General features: G+C 46.0%; 1 protein-coding gene across 1 annotated transcript in view; it reads left to right on the top strand.

The window, feature by feature from the left end:
- Nucleotides 1–17,149, top strand: part of GAS8 (growth arrest-specific 8) — a 33,123-nt gene extending 15,974 nt beyond the window's left edge. The window contains exons 2-10 of the mRNA XM_006860088.1: nt 8,104–8,301; nt 9,024–9,230; nt 10,317–10,371; nt 10,695–10,900; nt 11,303–11,470; nt 12,483–12,569; nt 13,807–14,016; nt 15,577–15,642; nt 17,000–17,149. Coding sequence (XP_006860150.1) covers nt 8,263–8,301; nt 9,024–9,230; nt 10,317–10,371; nt 10,695–10,900; nt 11,303–11,470; nt 12,483–12,569; nt 13,807–14,016; nt 15,577–15,642; nt 17,000–17,149 — 1,188 coding nt within the window. The 5' untranslated portion in view covers nt 8,104–8,262. The remainder of the gene's footprint in view (nt 1–8,103; nt 8,302–9,023; nt 9,231–10,316; nt 10,372–10,694; nt 10,901–11,302; nt 11,471–12,482; nt 12,570–13,806; nt 14,017–15,576; nt 15,643–16,999) is intronic.
- The last annotated feature ends 186 nt before the right edge of the window (nt 17,150–17,335 follow it).

Raw genomic sequence — 17,335 nt, 5'->3', positions numbered from 1 at the left:
TTTTACAGTAGTAAGCAAGAGAAACTAATATTCGTAAGACAGTTAAACATTTTAGTATTATTTACCCTCTTCAAGCTTTACCTAGATCCCTGTATCTCAGAGCCCTGTTGTTCCAAGGTTGAGCATGCATCAGTCTTTACCTTGTTCCTACTTAGGCCCTGGAAACCAGTTTCAGTGTTCCCCAATCTATCGTGTTCTTCTGCCTTTTACCCCTTCTTGTATTGCTCTCCCCAACACCTGAACGAAACCCCTCGCCCAACCCCACTGTTGTGGTTGCCTTATATTCCATGAACTCTTCCCTCCATTTAAGACAGTCTGTTTTATCCTGTAATCTACCTGACCTTCCCACCACCTAGGTCTCTGTTCCTCTGTGTTTACCTTCTTTCACATTGTAATTGTTTTGATCATCGAATGACCTCCCAGATCCTTTGTTCTTATAGTTTTATTCTGTTCTTGGCCCTTCCGTTTGCTGATTGAGTTCAGGGTGATGCTGCCATGTACGTTATTATCTGGTTGTTGTCTGTTCTTGTTGGTTTTCAATCCACAGAACTTCCTTTAGGATGTTTTTCATAGCAGAGTTGGCTTTGGCAAAATCCCATACCTTCTGTTTATCCTGGAATGTTCTGATTACACCATCATATTTGATTGACAGCTTTGCTGGGTAGAGGATTCTTGGTTGGCAGTTTCTTTTTCTTTCAGGGTCGTATGTATGTCTCCCATTGCCTTCTTGCCTGCATGGTTTCTTTCGAGAGATCCAAGCTTAAGCTAATTTGCATGCCTTTGTATGTTACACTTCTCTTTTCAGGATTCTGTCCTTATCTTTGATTTTGGAGAGCTTGATTGGTGATTTACTTTTAGGGTCTATCCTTCCTGGGGTTCGTTGAGCTTCTTGAATGCTTATCTTTTCACTTTTCAGGATGTTAGGAAATTTTTCTTCCAGAAGCCCTTCAACTATCTCCTCTGTGGACTTGTGTGATTCTTCCTGTTCCAGGATGCCAATGATTCTTAAATTATTCCTCTTCATGTTGTCCAACATGAATCTTAGACCTTCTTCAGGTTTTTTAAATCCTTTTTTGTGTTTGCGTTTCTATCTTAGTAGTGTTGAGAGATTTATCTTCTAGCTCACTAGTTCTAGCTTCTAAAGCTTTGACTCTACTCATTTGCCCTTTCAGTGTATTGTCCATTTCTGATATTCTATTATTAATCCTTTGGACCTCTTTCTGTAGGTTTTGCATTGTTTCCAGTGCTGTATCTATTTTATTTAATTGTTCCTGTAGCGCTTTTCTTCTTCCTTAGATTTCTCAACTCCTTTATATAGTACTTTGATTCATTTTATTATCATTTTTTTGAATTCCTTCCCAGTCACTTCCAAAGTCTGCCCACATTCCAGTATGGAGTGTAGGTCTACTTCCAGCTCATTTGCCTCAGTCACTTTATCTCATTTCTGGACTTGTGGTGATATGGTCATCTGTTTCTGTTTTTTTTTTTTTTTTTTTTTCAGGCATTGTCTGTGCCTTTAATATTTAGATGGGTGTGTATTTTGGTATTTTTTATGCTTTCTGATTGCCTCCAGATAGATGTGATCAGGAACTCTGGGCATCCCTTTTTACTCTTCTTCCTGATAATTTTCAAGATGCTACTGTTGGTCGTTGTGCTGTAAGTCATGATTTAATTTTCAGCCTCTTTCCTTTTTAGTCTGCCTGTCCCCCTCCACAATCCCCGTTCAGGCCTTTTTCCTAGTGATAAACAGTTTCAGGCCAGCTGTGGCCGTTTTGTGCTGCCCCATTTGGTTTTAAGTGGAAACTGTCACTTTAAATCTCGTGGAGATTTGTGTGCATGAATAGTAGAACTCTTTGGGGGTAGGGTTGGGGTGTCCACTTGCTCAGGCATTCCCTCTAGTCACCAGAATGGATATACGCAGACAGCGAGAGATGAATGAACAGTTAATCAAAAAAAAAAAAAAAAAAAGAGAATGTCCACACCTTTATTTCTGCGATTCTATCAGACATCTGTGGCTGCTCTGATCCTTCCCCAGCTTGGTCTCACCCAAGATGGTGGCTCCAGGAGCAGCTGAGTCTCATGGATTTCTTGCTTCTGCTACAAATTCCTCCAGTTGTAAGTCTTCCAACCTTCTAAATATTCCTTTATATGTGGTTCAGAGTTTTTGGACACTCCCTTGAGTCTACTTGGTCTAGTAGTCTGTGTTGTTGCTGACGGAGCTCCTCACTGCCCTTCTACCCTCTCCTCCATCTAGTTTGTTCTGAGAAATAATCTTTCAACAACTCTTTGACAGTGTTCTCTGTGTTTTCTATTGGGCCTATCTCTTCTGGAATTCTGTTCACTTGTACGTTATTCTTATTCATGGAGTACCAAATGACTCTTAGTCTTTCTCTGAATATTATCTTCCTGTTTTTCTGATTGTTCTTCTATCATACTCGTATTGAGAGATTTATCTTTAAACTCACTTATTCAGGTTTCCATTGCTTCAAATCTTTTCCTTTGCCCTTTTAACGCATTGTCCATTTCTGAAATCTTAGTATTAATCTTTAGGATTTCTAATTGCCAGTTTTGTATTGTTTCAAAATTTGCAATTATTTTGTCTGTTCTTGTATTGTATTGTGTTTTCTTCTAAAGTTTTTTGTGTTCTCTTTGATCTTTGTGTCAATCTTTTGAAAGTACCTAAATGTCATTCTTGTCAATTGTTTTTTAGCTAGTTCCATTACTTTTTCTTCCTCAGAAATGTTTCCTGGCTCTACATCTTGGTCATTTGTTTGTGCTATTCTCATTTGAGTCTTTGTGTGAGCTATAATTGTGTGTTGTCTCCTGGACATTGTATTGTTTTCGCATTTGTATTTAATTGATGATTTTGTTTTGTTGGGTTCTTAGGCTGTCATCAGCTGTTTCCTGTGGGTGTAGTTAGAGAAAGGAAGCATTGACACCCTTGTTCTCTATTTGCTGTACATGCAGCTCAGTTTAGAGTGAATTTGGCTGGTGTTGGCTACTCTCTGTCATTGATCAGGTGGTATAGGAGCTGGGATTGGCTTTTGCTCAGTAGGTGGAGCTTCAGAGGGTGCGTCGTGGCTTGCCTGTATGGGCACAGTTTCTGTTTCCTTTCAGGTGGGAACACATAAGAAAACAAAACAGAATAAACAAACAGTCAACCAACAATGAAAATAGACAGTAATAAAGAAGAAAAAACAAAAACAGGTAGCAAACAGAAAAAAATAATATAACTAAAAAGAGAAAAGTGGCATAGGAAAATTGAACTTTAGAAGAGAAAAATAAGAGAAAAAATAAAAAGAATGAAAAAAAAAAAAAAAAAACCACTTAGAAAAACCAGGGAGAGGGAAGATGATAAGAGAAAGAAAGTAGTAAAGAAAGATCAGAAAAAGGGGACAAAGCAAGAGGGGAAATGAGAAACAGAAGAAATGAAGGAAAAACAAAAGTGGAGATAGGATAAAATTCAAGGAAATGGAAAGAGAACAAGGAGAAGAAATAATAAATAAAAACAATGAAACAACAAGAGGAAAAAAAGAAACCCCTAAACCAAACCAAACCAAACCAGTACAACTGTTGGACCTGCAGAGGGGAAACTATGGGGTGCTCCTACAAGCCAAGGAGCTCATGAGATGGCTGTAGGAGGGAAGTGACAGTGGATTCCCTATGAGGTTCCGTGTTATCTATGTTCATGGAAGTTTGTTGAGGCCCTTAATGTAGCTGGTTTCCGTGTCTAGTAGGACCCCCAGGCAGCTGGGGCCAGGGTGTCTCGATAAATGCTGGTCTAGTGATTTTGCGAGTTCTGTAGGTCTGGAGCTGAGTTTTCCTCCTGATTTCAGGCACCTAAGCTGGGTAGCTGGCCCCATCTTACGCTGGCTTTCAGCCATGTGGCTCTGAAGTCCCGAAGAGCAGGAACTGCATGTGTGTGTGTGGGGTGGTGTTGGTGGATGAGGGTGGGAGCTGGTCACACCTCTGGTCACCAGGGGAGTGTGTGGAAAAAACCAGAATCACACCGTTCTCATCACCTGTGTGAATCTGCTCTGCCAGACCACCTTCTGTTGTCAAAACTTCTCACAAAAGATCAAGATGGTCACATGGTGTCTGGCTGGCCATTCACCAGTTAGTCTCTGTCTCTCACTGTCCCTGCTCAGCTTCTCTTCCCAGCAAGCACAATCCATTATTCTAACCTTTCTTCTGAAGTTCAAGGTTCCAGGATTTTCCTCTGTGTTTGTTTCATTTGGTTTCTTGTACCTCGGTTGTAGAGGGTCCATGTAGTACATCTGTCTCATCCACCATATTCTGCATGAAATATTTTTTTCTCACCTTGTATCTTTCAGCTTATTTGTGTCATTTGGCTTAAGGTGTGTCTCTTGTAAACAGCATATAGTTGCATCATGTTGGTGAAATCCATTCTGGCATTCTCTGTCTTTTGATTAGAACATTTACTGTAATTACTGATGAGAAGTGAGTTTCTTCTGCCAATTTATTTTTTTGTGTGTGTCTGTGTGTCTTAAGCCCTGTTTGTCCTTTAGTACTTCTTACTTTTGTGTCTTATTGGTTTATTGAGCCTTTTTGGTGTCCTCTCCATTCCTTTTGTGTATGTTTTCAATATATTTTCTTAGTGATTCCCATGGATATTACCCTTAAGAGCTGTATTTATAACATGTAAGTGTAAGTTGGTACCAACTTAAGTTCAGTAACATACCAGAAAGTTCCTATCTACACTGTTCTTCCTTCCTTTTAATGTTATTATTATATACATCTTTATATTCTTTTGCTCTGTAATATAGTTTTATCCTTGCTTTTTATATTATTAGTAAGAAACTTGAAGGAGAAAACATTTAGTGTTATGAAACACATATGCATTATCACTAACCCTAGTGTGTCACTGTAGGGTAAGCACTGGACCACAAGGTTGCTCTGAACCGTCGGGTCGCTGTGAGTTGGAATCAGCAGCACCACCAACATGCTTGTCTATCTATGCATTCCCTTTATCTAGGCTCTTTCTTTTTATGTATGTTCTTGTGAAGTGCTGTTGGGTCAATTCTGACTCATAGCGACCCTGTATATTGGTTCCAAGGAGCAGCTGGTGGGTTTGAACTATCAACCTTGTGGTTAGCAGGCCAGTGCTAATCTTTCAGCGTCACACCAGGACTCCTTTTTATGTATAGCTGTGAATTAATTTGTAGTGTTTTTCCCTTCCATCTATAGCTCTCTCATTAATATTTCTTTGTTGGGCTGGTCTGGCAGGTATGAACCCTCTTGGTTTCTGCGTATCTGGGAATGTTTTAATTACACCCTCATTCTTAAAGGATGATTTTGCTAGGTATAGTGTTCTTCGTGGACAGTTTTATCTTTCAGTACTTTGAATGTCTCATTCCATTGCTTTCTGGCCTCCAGTGTTTATGAGGAAAACTTGGCCGTTTGTCTGATTAGGAATCCTTAGTAGGTGACTGTATGCTTCTCTCTCATGTCTTTCCGGATTCTCTGTTAAATGGTGGAGTCTCACTATGATGTGTCTTGGTGTAGATCTATTTGGGTTTATCCTACTTGGGATTCTTTGGGCTTGTTTAATTTCTAGATTCATGTTCTTTGTTATATTTTGATCATATTCTGTTATTATTTCTTCACATCTTTCTGTCCCTTTCTCACTTTCATCTCCTTCTGGAATTCCCATGGTGCAAATATTAGGGTTCTTGTCCCATAATTTTATTAAACTGCTCAGCCTTCTTGAGTCTCTGTTTTTGTTACTCTTTAGCATAAGTAATTTTAACTACCTTGGTGTGGTGTTGTGGGTTAATGTGCTGGAAAGGTCAGTGTGAACTGCAAGGTCAGCTGCTTGCTGTGAGTCAGAACCACCTACCAACAACAGCAATTCTCTAATTTGCTGATTCTCTCTCCTGCCCAGGTAACTCTCCTGGTTAGGCTTTCTCGTGTATATCTTATTTTACTTATTACCCTGTCAATTGTAATATTGCATTTTGTAGATGGAAATTTTGCTCTTACGTTGCTTTTCTTATTTCTTTGATCTCTTTGCCTATTTTTTTCCTTAGTTCTTTAATTGTGCTTAATATTGCTTTATTATATTTTTCCATTTTTAAGTTATCTGATCATTCCTAGATATGCTTCCAATCCCTTTGTCGTGTTTATTTTGATAGGCCATTGTTTCTCTGTTCTTTGTGTGTTTGGAGATTTTTTTGTTAGGGCCCTGGAATTTTAGAGGGTGCTGATTTCCTCAGTGTTTGGTTTGTTGCCTACACTACTTTCAGCAAGAATGCTCATGCAGTCAGAGCCTTTGGCCTTTGCTTACCATTGCCTCTCCCTTTCTGTGGTAGCTCCTTCTACCTCCTGGTTTAACTAGGATTCAGAACTTCCAGATCTCAGTTTCAACTTTCAGTTTTCTCCTAACATAGCATAGAAAATGCTGTGTGATCTGTATGTCCACACTGAGCGCTGCCCCTCAGGTGAGATCATGTACTAATCAGTCAGTCTATAGGGTGTACAGTGCCCTCCCCCTCACTGGTTAGTCCTTCTCCCCTCCTTTGATTGTGAGACCACCGTTTTAGTGGGAAAACCTATACCCAGTGACGTCTTTTGGGGGCTGTGCTCTTGTGTTGCCCAAGGTTTCCGTCCCTAGTCTGTGGGACTGCTTGTACCTGAGCTGGCATTTGGAGGCAATGCAGGCAGCCTTCCTCCATTTCAGATGAGTTCCTTTGAGGTATCTGTCTTACTGCTATCAGACTCTTCCTCTGAAGTATGTTGTCTGTGCTTGTAGCCTGTGCTTAAGGCAACTGTCCCTAAGCACACAGCAGTCTCAGTCAGCAGTCCTCAGGAGAAACAGATAGCCCAGAACTGACTCCCTCTGAGGGCTTCCTGGTGGCTTTAGAGCCCTGAGCTATTGGGTGTGCCGTGAGGCAGGTACTGTGTTGACTCTGAGAGCCAACTCAACTGCATGGACCTTCTGTAGCTAAGTGCAGCAGGCTTGCAGCTGACTCCAGGTAGACCCCTGGAGAGATCTGCTTTGTTGATTGTAGAGCAGAAATTTGGGGTCCGGTCACTTTATGCATGCAGGGGCTGTGGTGGTTCGGGAAACTGGCTTTTTTTTTTTTTTTTTAGCCACTTCTCCAGTTTACAGCAACTTGTGGCCTACAAGGCTTGGGGGGGAAGGGCAGGGATGGCAGGAGAAATGATTTTCCTAAGTGACAGGTTAATTTGTTGATTTCTGACAGTTCTCTCTTCTGCTCCCTGATTCAGAGTCCTTCCAAGCTGAGTGAGCACTGGTTCCTTGTGTTTGTTGGGGAGGGTTAGAATTGTTGTTTGGTGCCGTCAAGTCGATACCAACCCATAGCAACCTTATGCACAGCAGAACGAAACACTGCCCGATCCTAGGATGGTCTCTTTATGTTGATATTACTCAAAAGATCTTTATTTTTGTGTATAAATTTAAATTTTAGGGTTTTTTGTATGCTTATCATTTGGAGTACATTTGTTGTTGTTAAGTGCTGTTGAGTCGGTTCCAATTCTTAGCGACCCTGTATAGGGTTTCTGAGGAGCAGATGTTGAGTTTGAATCAAACCGACCTTTCAGGCCAGTGCATTAACGTGCAGCGCCACACCAGGACTAACTACACCTTTTTAATGTCTTTGTATAGGGGCTTCAAAAAGTTGGTGGAAAAATTGCACTATTTCTTTTTTTAGTTTTGAGCATTCTCTGAGGAAATGGCCTTTATAAGTGTGTCATTTAATTCCATTTTTCACTAACTTTTAGTATCTTGTACCATGTGATTCTTCTAGTTGATCTACTCAACTTTCCAATCATTTCTATATTTGTCAATTGTTTTAGGTAATTTTTTGTGTGTGTAATAACTGCGGCTACTACCTCTGATTCGAAAGCTAACAAATGGATGTACTAGAATCCGTTTTATGATTATTGGCCAAATAAAAGAGAATTCTGCCATTTGCCAGTGTATCCTGGGCCCTTCCCAGCACTTGCTTCATTGTTGTTACTTTTAGCTTGGATTTTTTTTGGGGTGGATGTGGCCCCTCGTGTTTCTTTGCTGTGGTGGCCGCCCCACCCTGGCCTACCACGCCCCCTCCGCCTCCCCAGGTGGAGGAGCATATCGGCCGCATCCGAGAGGAGCTGGACCGGGAGCGAGAGGAACGCAACTACTTTCAGTTGGAGCGGGATAAGATCCACACGTTCTGGGAGATCACACGGAGGCAGCTGGAGGAGAAAAAAGCTGAACTACGCACCAAGGACCGGGAGATGGAGGAGGCGGAGGAACGGCACCAAGTGGAGATCAAGGTGGGCGCCCTGGAATGGAGGAGTGGGCTTACAGTGGGGGGGGGGAGGGGGGCTTCTCCTCCTCCTTGTATCCCAGCTCGTGGGTGTTTGTGACACGGGAGCCTGAAGGTGCTTTGCTAAGAGGCCAAGAGAGAGGATTGGACCCTGCAGGTGCTGAATGTTTGCACCCCAGCTCGGCCACTGACAGTTTGTGAGCTGGGACTTTGCTTCTCCCATCAGCTCGCTGCCTCTTCTGTGCTCCAGATGTGCTCTGACCCAGACACAGTGCGTAGGTGTGTGTGTAGGTATGTTCAGATATATGCACGGGCATGTAATTGTGTGTAGGAGCATGTAGAGGTGTGCTAGTGAGTGCAAAGGTGTACGTCAGTATGCAGGTGTAGAGCAGTGTGCACATGTGTGCAGGTATGTTGTTGTTGTTAAGTGCCATCGAGTCGGTTCCGACCCATAGCGACCCTGAATAGGGTTTCCGAGGCTGTAAATCTTTACGGGAGCAGATCGCCTCATCTTTCTCCCGTGGAGCAGCTGGTAGTTTTGAACTGCTGACCTTCCGGTTCACAGCCCGATTCGTAACCACTACGCTACCAGAGCTCCTTTGTGCAGGTATATAGGTATACAAAGGTGTGTGCACAGGTATGCAGGTTTATATAGGTGTGTGGGGGTGTACAGATGTGTGCACAGATGTGTGTGCAGGGCTGTACTGATGGTGCTCTCCCACCTGGCAGGTTTACAAGCAGAAGGTGAAGCACCTACTGTATGAGCACCAGAACAACCTGACTGAGATGAAGGCGGAGGGCACTGTCATCATGAAGCTGGCCCAGAAGGAGCACCGCTCGCAGGAGGGCGCGCTGCGCAAGGACATGCGGGCACTGAAGGTGGAGCTCAAGGAGCAGGAGCTGGCCAATGAGGTGGTGGTGAAGAGCCTGCGCCTGGTAGGTGTGGCACAGCTGGGAACGCCCACAGCTGGGAACGCCCACAGCTGGGAACGCCCACAGCTGGGAACGCCCATAACTGGGAACGCCCACTTCTTGGCAATTCATTGATTTTTTTCTTTTTTTTTTAGTGCCATACAGCCATTTTGGGTTTAGACACAGAATTTTGTGTAACCCACATACTGATAAACTTCCCTTGAGGAAGGCCCTCTTAGGCGTCTTCCGTAACCCCCTCTTCATGCAGCAGGAACCAACATAGCTGAGACTAGAACCCAAGGAGTGTGGAGTCCGAGCCTGTCCTGGCTGTGGAGAAAGAATGGGCAGAGCTGACAACTGCCAACATGTAGGGGAGGTGGGAGGCGGCGGGGCGGGAAACCGTAAGGAACATAGAAGATGAAGAAACAGTGACATATATACAGCAGGTCAGGAGGGGGCGGATGTCAGGAGGGGGACATATATAGGAAGGCAGGATGTTCAGGGCTGCCTTGTGGAGAAGGTGACATTTGGGAAGAGGTTGGAGGGGGAACCAGGTTAGGGATACTGGCCTGGAGCCTGGGAAACTGGAATAGGGAGGCTAGGGAGACTCATGGTCAGGACTGGACTCCCCTCGATGACCTGGGCATCCTTCAGGGGCTGGTGAGAGGAGGAACATGTCTGACATTGGTTTTCAGGGGTTCTCTGTCAGCAGGATTTGGAAGCAGCCTCGTGTTACCCTACCCTAGAGCACCTCTGCAGACTGTGTGCAGCTCAGCATGGTACCAGGGGGTGACCAGTCTTCCCAAGACCTGAACCTGCCTCCCGCATGGTCAGATTGCCTTTGTGGGAGGCAGGGAAAATACTGCTCTAGAAAAACTTACAGTCTTTTGTGAGTTATTTAGAAGCAATAACTGAGAGCTACTGGCTGGAGCTCAGGGTCCCTTAGCCGAGGCCAACATTGAGTTACCATGATGATATCTCTGCACCTCCATGATGACCCAACCCATTCCACCTCAAGGCAGTGCCAGGCTTAGAAAGGACTGTGGTTGGCCCAGCGGGCCAGGCCTTCTGTGTGTGGCTGATGGTCAAATTCTGCTCTTGTTTTTGCAGAAACACACTGAAGACATCACCAAGATGCGCAGCGACTTTGAGAGGCAAGTTCGAGGTCAGTTCTGTGTGACATTTGGACCATGTTACAGTGCCAGAGACCGTGCCCCATCAGAAAGCAAGTGTGACTCCAGAGCCATTAACTCGGGAAGAGCGGGGTGCCATGGGGGGTTGTCTGGTTCTTGGCTCATCTCAGCCGCAGCAGTGGATGGCAGTGTTGTTAGAATGCTCCCCTGTGTGGCTCCTGGTTCAGGAGAGCCTGGGGATCGGACTGGTGGCCACGTGGGCCTGGTTAGTGCTCACTCAGGTGAGCCAGCAGTGCATGCCTGTATCTTCACACTCTGACCACGGATGGGGTCATGGGCTTCCTCTGCCTTTTAGAGATTGAGGCCAAGTATGATAAGAAGATGAAGATATTGAGGGATGAGATGGACCTGCGGAGAAAGACAGAGATCCACGAGGTGGAGAAGAGGAAGAGCGGGCAGATCCACATGCTGATGCAGCGGCATGAGGAGGCCTTCACCGACATCAAGAACTACTACAATGACATCACTCTCAACAACCTGGCCCTCATCAACTCGCTCAAGGTGCCCAGGCCCCTGTAGGAGCATCTCAGGGTGCCCTCACTGGTCTGAGTTGGAATTCATAGGTGGTGTGATTAGAATCATTCTGCCAGCTGGACTCTAAAAGGCATAAAATAAGATCCATTTTGATGTGGAAATGCCTAGGCGGGCCACACTGGGTTGTGTCTGTGCGGAGGAACCAGTGGACCAACACTGGCCGTGTCATTGGCCACTCTGGAGATACCTCATGGGCATGTCAGCACAGACATGTACAAAGTGTTATCTGTCATTGTACTTGGAAGCTGCACCCTAGGAAAAATCAGACTAAATTGAGACTGTTTTGAATTTAGTAAACAGAATGGATCTAGGCCCTTAGTGCACCAGGTTGGCCCCACTGACAGTGCAGCCCCCACCTCCCACCCACAGGAGCAGATGGAGGACATGCGGAAGAAGGAGGAGCATCTGGAGAAGGAGATGGCAGAGGTGACCATGCAGAACAAGCGCCTGGCAGATCCGCTGCAGCGGGCGCGCGAGGACATGAACGAGATGCAGCGGAAGCTCACGCACTATGAGCATGACAAGCAGATCTTGACAGTGGGTTTCTGCTTGTGGTTGGCGGGCAGGGAGTGGGTGGGGATACGGCTGGTGGACCCCGGCTGGCTAGTTTCTTTCTGGTGATGCTTTTGGGCTTTGAGGTCTCCTAGGAGCCTGTGAATTCTTTTTTTTTTTTTTTTAAGGTTTTTATTGTGGATTGAGTGAAAGTTTACAGGGCAGATCATCTGTTTTACATTCAACAAATCATATACTTTGTTTCATTACAATGATTATAATCCCCTCCATGTACCATGAATTAACAGTATTTCTCTCTATTCACTTTAGTTCTTTTTTAAAAAAAAACACTAGGGCAGATAAAATAATTTACATCACCAAAGGGCACATTCTGCAAGTCTGCCTCCTGGCCACCAGCTCTTAGTCCCTCTCTTTCCATGAATCTACAGTCCTCAACTGCTCCCTCTCTCCATGTCCCCATTTCTGCCTCCATCTCTGGTATCGCTGCTTCTCTGGATAAGGTCTTGTATTCTGCTTGTGCTCTTATCCCTTGATGGTCCTAGGGTCCTTTGTTTCTGGACTGTAAGATTAACTACTCCCCCATTTTTGTCACAAAACTTTTATCTTTATAATCGTGACAGTCATAATTAGTCATGATAACAGTTACTATTAAATCATAAGAATCTTATCCCCATCTCTTTTCACCAGACCCATCTAGACAATATGACAACTATTCAGTGGGGACTTTTTCTTCCACCACACACTATTAAACTAAGCTCCCCCTTGGAACCTTGTAAGCCAGTCACTTTGTGCCTTTCTCGCCCCCTCATTTTAAGTAGCGAGTATCTGAGTTGCCCATCCCTATCTACTCTGTGTACAGATACTTGATGTGAAGACTCCTTCCCTCTGTTGGTGTTTAGAGTTACTATAACTCCATGAGTCTAGGTCAAGTTCATCAGATTGTAACAATTTACCCTCCTTTCCTTTATCACAATTTATTTTGTTCATTTTTTTGAGCCTGTGAATTCTTATAGTCATCTCTGCCCCTTTCCTCCAGTGCACAAAGGCTCGTCTGAAAGTCACTGAGAAAGAGTTGAAGGACCTGCAGTGGGAACATGAGGTGCTGGAGCAGCGGTTCCTCAAGGTGGGTGAGGAGAGAGCAGTTCTCCTCAGGCCCTGGCCCCTGTGAACGCTCCCAGAGGTTTGGTGGTGGTGGTCATGCGTTGTTTAGCAGAAAGGGCCACTGCTGCCCCTGGGAGCTCCCCTTGGGCTCTCCCAGTGAGCCAGCCAATGTCACGGATTTCAGTTAGAGAACATTCATGATGGGGGTCTCTGGGAAGTGGGTGACTGGTGCTCATGTTTCACTTGATGCATCTCCACAATGAGTGTTAATTTCACACAATGAACAGTTAATGGGTAAAGGGGATGTTGTTAGGTGCTGTCGAGATGGTTCCGACTCATACCAATCATGTGTGCAATCGATTCCTGTACAATAGAATCCCGTGTACGACAGAATCCCGTGTACGACAGAATCCCGTGTGCTACAGAATCCCGTGTGCGACAGAATCCCGTGTGTGACAGAATCCCGTGTGTGACAGAATCCCGTGTACAGTAGAATCCCGTGTACAGTAGAATCCCGTGTACGACAGAATCCCGTGTACGACAGGATCCCGTGTACGACAGGATCCCGTGTACAACAGAATCCCGTGTGCGACAGAATCCCGTGTACAGTAGAATCCTGTGTGCAACAGAATCCCGTGTACAATAGAATCCCGTGTACGACAGAATCCCGTGTACAGTAGAATTCCGTGTACGACAGAATCCCATGTACGATAGAATCCCGTGTACGACAGAACGAAGCCCTGCCTGGTCCTGCACCAGCCACAATTGTGACGTTTGAGTCCATTGTTGCTGCTGCTATGTCAGTCCATCTCATTGGGGGTCTTCCTCTTTTTCGCTGACCCTCCACTCTACCAAACATGATATCCGTCTCCAAAGGACTGGTTCTTCCTGGTAATATGCCCCAATTAGAGAGACGAAGTTTGGCCGTCCTCTCTTCTAAGGAGCATCTGGTTGCACTTTTTCCAACACAGACGTATTTGTTCTTCTAACAGTCTATGGTACTTTTCAATATTCTCCTCCAACACCACAACTCACATGCATCAGTTCTTCTGCAGCCTTTCTTATTCACTGTCCAACTTTCACATGCATACGAGGCTACTGGAAATACCATGGCTTGTGTCAGACGTACCTTAGTAAAAAGAGTTAGGGGATGATAAGGAATTTGCAGTTGTACTTTCCGAAGTGCCTTGAACCTGAAGTGTGGGAGAGCTCTGGGGTCCTCTGAGCTGCCTACCTTGCCAACAGCATGGCCCCCGTAGGTACAGCAAGAGCGGGACCAGCTGTACCAGAAGTTCACAGCTGCCATCCAGGAGGTGCAGCAGAAGACGGGCTTCAAGAACCTTGTTCTGGAGAGGAAGCTGCAGGCGTTGAGCACTGCTGTGGAGCAGAAAGAGGCACAGCTCAACGAGGTGCTGGCCACCTCCAGTCTGGACCCTGCAGCCTTGACCGTTGTGTCCCGCAAGCTCGAGGTGAGCCCCGCTGTCCTCTGGCAGTTCCCCAACACAGAATGCAAAGCTTACCCATTTTACTTGTTTACAAAGCAAAGCCTGTGTTGAAAACCAGTTTTATGAAAGGCCAAGTGTGAGTATTAAAGCATTAGGCTCTTCTGGATTTGCAAAAAAACAATGTTAAAGTGTTCGGAGCCTGTTAAGCCATTAAGAACTCGAAGGGGAATCACACCGGGTTCTGGCCCACATCGGTGTGATCCACACTTCGTCTGTAGGGTCCTTGCCTTGTTTTTTCTCTGCTTTTTGTTTCTCATTTTTGTTTCATAAATGTCAATTTTGGGTTATGATTTGGGCTGTTGATTCTGTGGTCATTGGTTTGAATCTATCAACCACTCCATGGGAGTAAGATGTTGCTTTCTGCTCCCATAGAGATTTACAGCCTCAGGAACCCTATCCAGGGTCTCTATGGGTTGGAACTGACTTGATGGCACCTGACAACAACAACAATAAAGAACCTAAAAGCATTATGGGGTTGGTGAAGAGCCTTCCATCCATCCCCACATCTCCTCATGCTCCTCCTAGGGCGTCTGTGTCCGAGGTGGACTTGTTAGGTTTCTCCCCACTTGTAGGACTGAGTGGTCTTGAACCCACCTCCTCTGAAGGGTATTTGAAAGACACGCCAAAAAGCTGGCCTGCTCGGCTGAGGGATGAATCCCATCGCCCATGGGTTCCCCATGTGGGTCAGATGGTTTTTTAACATACCTACCACTGACATCAGCTCTGGTAGCGTAGTGATTACACGTCGGACTGCTAATTTGAGGGTCAGCAGTTGAAAAATACCAGCCATTCGTGGGAGAAAGATGAGGCTTTCTGCTCCCGTAAAGATTTACAGCCTCGGAAACTCTATTCAGGATTGCTATGAGTCGGAAGTGACTCCATAGCACATAAACCGCCACCACTGACATCGAGTTGAGTCTGTCTCCTAGCAACCTTGTAAGACAGAATAGAAGTACCCTAAAGAGTTTCCAAGATTGTAAATCTTTACAGGTGCAGAGAGCCCCATCTTTGTCTCAGAACAGCTGGTGGGTTTGAACAGCTACCCTAACAGACTAGCACTGAACCCATGGGGCCACCAGGACTCCTTTTTAACACGCGGCAGGTTGTCATAGTTATTCACGCACAGTTTCCCATCTTTGCCATCTGTCTTCCAGAGAGCAGTTAAGTGTCGACATTGACCTTGAGTTTTCCTTTTTTAATTTTAATTTTTAAAATTTTCTACGGCTTTTGGTTTGGGAGTCTTTCTTTTTGTGTCATGCTGTTTTAGAATGGTCATTGGCCCCTTGTGGTGGGCTGAGTCACACTTGACTAAGAATCCCCATGTGGTGGCCAGATTGGACAGATGTCCTTGGGCTCTGCACACTCCACCCCCAGCACTGCAGAGTGCTTCAGAGATACAGACTGCGGCTCCCCTTTAATGAGAAATGGGAACAGGTAAGACGCTGACCTAGGTCCAGCACCTACCTGGCTCTGTCTGTGCATCTCTAGCCCGCCCACCCATGTCCACATCTGCTTTCCCCTCAGGATGTCCTGGAATCAAAGAACACCACCATCAAGGACCTTCAGTATGAGCTGGCCCGAGTGTGCAAGGTACGGAGTGCACCCCTCCCCGCAAGCCTTAACACATCGAGGCAGCGTCTCTGCTCAGAAGGGCCCCGGGGACCCGTCCCTTTAATGAAGAGGATTTGGCTCTGAGGGCAGCTCCACCAGTCCCTTCACTGGGTCAGAGACACTGGCATCCCTCCTGCCCCTGTGCCAGTTGAGGCTCAGCCTAAGTTGGACCTCACATGCACTAGTCCTTGGTCTTCCTGTGTCTCTGCCTCTGTGGGGTCAGGTGTGGACACTTCATGGATGGACAGGGGTGGGGCTCAGGAACGCCCTGAGGAGCATCCCAGGGGATAACCTTTCTCCCAGGTCATGTGCCCTCAGCTCCGAGGGAGCCGCATGATTCCTGGGTTTCTATGTCAGCAGTGACTTTAGGAGTATGAACAGACCCTTCTTAGTCTCCCTGCCTTTCCCCCCACAAGATCACATTGGCACAGACTCATGCCACAATTTAGGAGCAGACCTCCGATGCACACATCTCCACAGTTGTTTGTTCCTCAGCCCTGGTACCCCCAAGAGCTTCCACGTCAGTACCACCAGAGTGGCTGCGCTACTGCTCTGCACCATGTCGGCTAGCTCTTGGGGTTTGGGCTGTGAGAAATGTCTGTACCGACAAACGCTCAACTCATGCAATCTGTACTCAATTTAGTGAGCTTGAGGTTTTCTTTATTCGAGTTTGCAAAATTGGGTGCTCAACCCAGTAGACACTGGCAGATGCACCACATGGCCAGCCCACAAACAGTTTTATTCCCATCTTGAAAAAGCACCTCCTCCAGTTTGAGTTCCCCATTCACAATTCTACCAGCACCTCTCATTTTCTCTCCTCCCAGAGGAGCCCAAATGGCTAGCCCATGGTCTTAATGACTGTATTTAGTTCAAGTTCCTAGTCTTAGAACAGATTTTTTTCCTCCCTTCCCCCAATTCATCCTTCTTACATATCCCTGGATGTAAATCAACAATCTGTCTGCCTGGTCTAACAATCTCATGAGCCTTTATATTCCTGATGATGGACCGCACCCACAAGTCATTTCTCACAAGGCCTGGGTGAAGTTCTGGGTTCCCCGGACAGTGGGGTCTAGCCATAGCCACAAGTCATTTCTCACAAGGTCTGGGTGAAGTTCTGGGTTCCCTGGACAGTGGGGTCTAGCCATAGTGCTGGAACATCTCACAGTGCCATGTCCTGGCCCTGGTCACTGGTTGTGCTTTGACCCGTGGCCAGAACTCCTGTGCTAGGAAAGCCGTGTCCTAGACTAGCCCAGCTACCCCACCTCCCAGCACTGGGGGCGGGGGGTGGGGCAGTCAGGTCTGCCAAGGACCGACCTAACTGCTGCTCTTCCTGCAGGCACACAACGACCTACTGCGCACTTACGAGGCCAAGCTCCTGGCCTTTGGAATCCCCCTGGACAATGTTGGCTTTAGGCCCCTGGAGACAGCTATTGTTGGGCAGATGCTGGGCCAGGGCCCAGCTGGGCTGGTGGCCACCCCAACGTAACCATCCAGGGCCCCTGTGTGGGTGGGCTTTTGTGTTTTAGATTTGTATTGTTGGCAAATGAAAGTTTTTCTCTTGGTCTGTGCATCTCCTTGCCTGGCCTCTGTGGCCCTCCTAACCTCAGCACCCTTGGCTTCTTGGTGGTGCCCCCATGCCCTGCCCGCCTCAATTCCAATTCATTACCCCAAT

Source organism: Chrysochloris asiatica, unplaced genomic scaffold, assembly GCF_000296735.1.
Source record: "Chrysochloris asiatica unplaced genomic scaffold, ChrAsi1.0 scaffold00037, whole genome shotgun sequence".
NCBI classification, from domain to species: domain Eukaryota; kingdom Metazoa; phylum Chordata; class Mammalia; order Afrosoricida; family Chrysochloridae; genus Chrysochloris; species Chrysochloris asiatica.
Note: the sequence above shows the minus strand (reverse complement) of the source record. Positions and strands in the feature narration are given on the sequence as shown.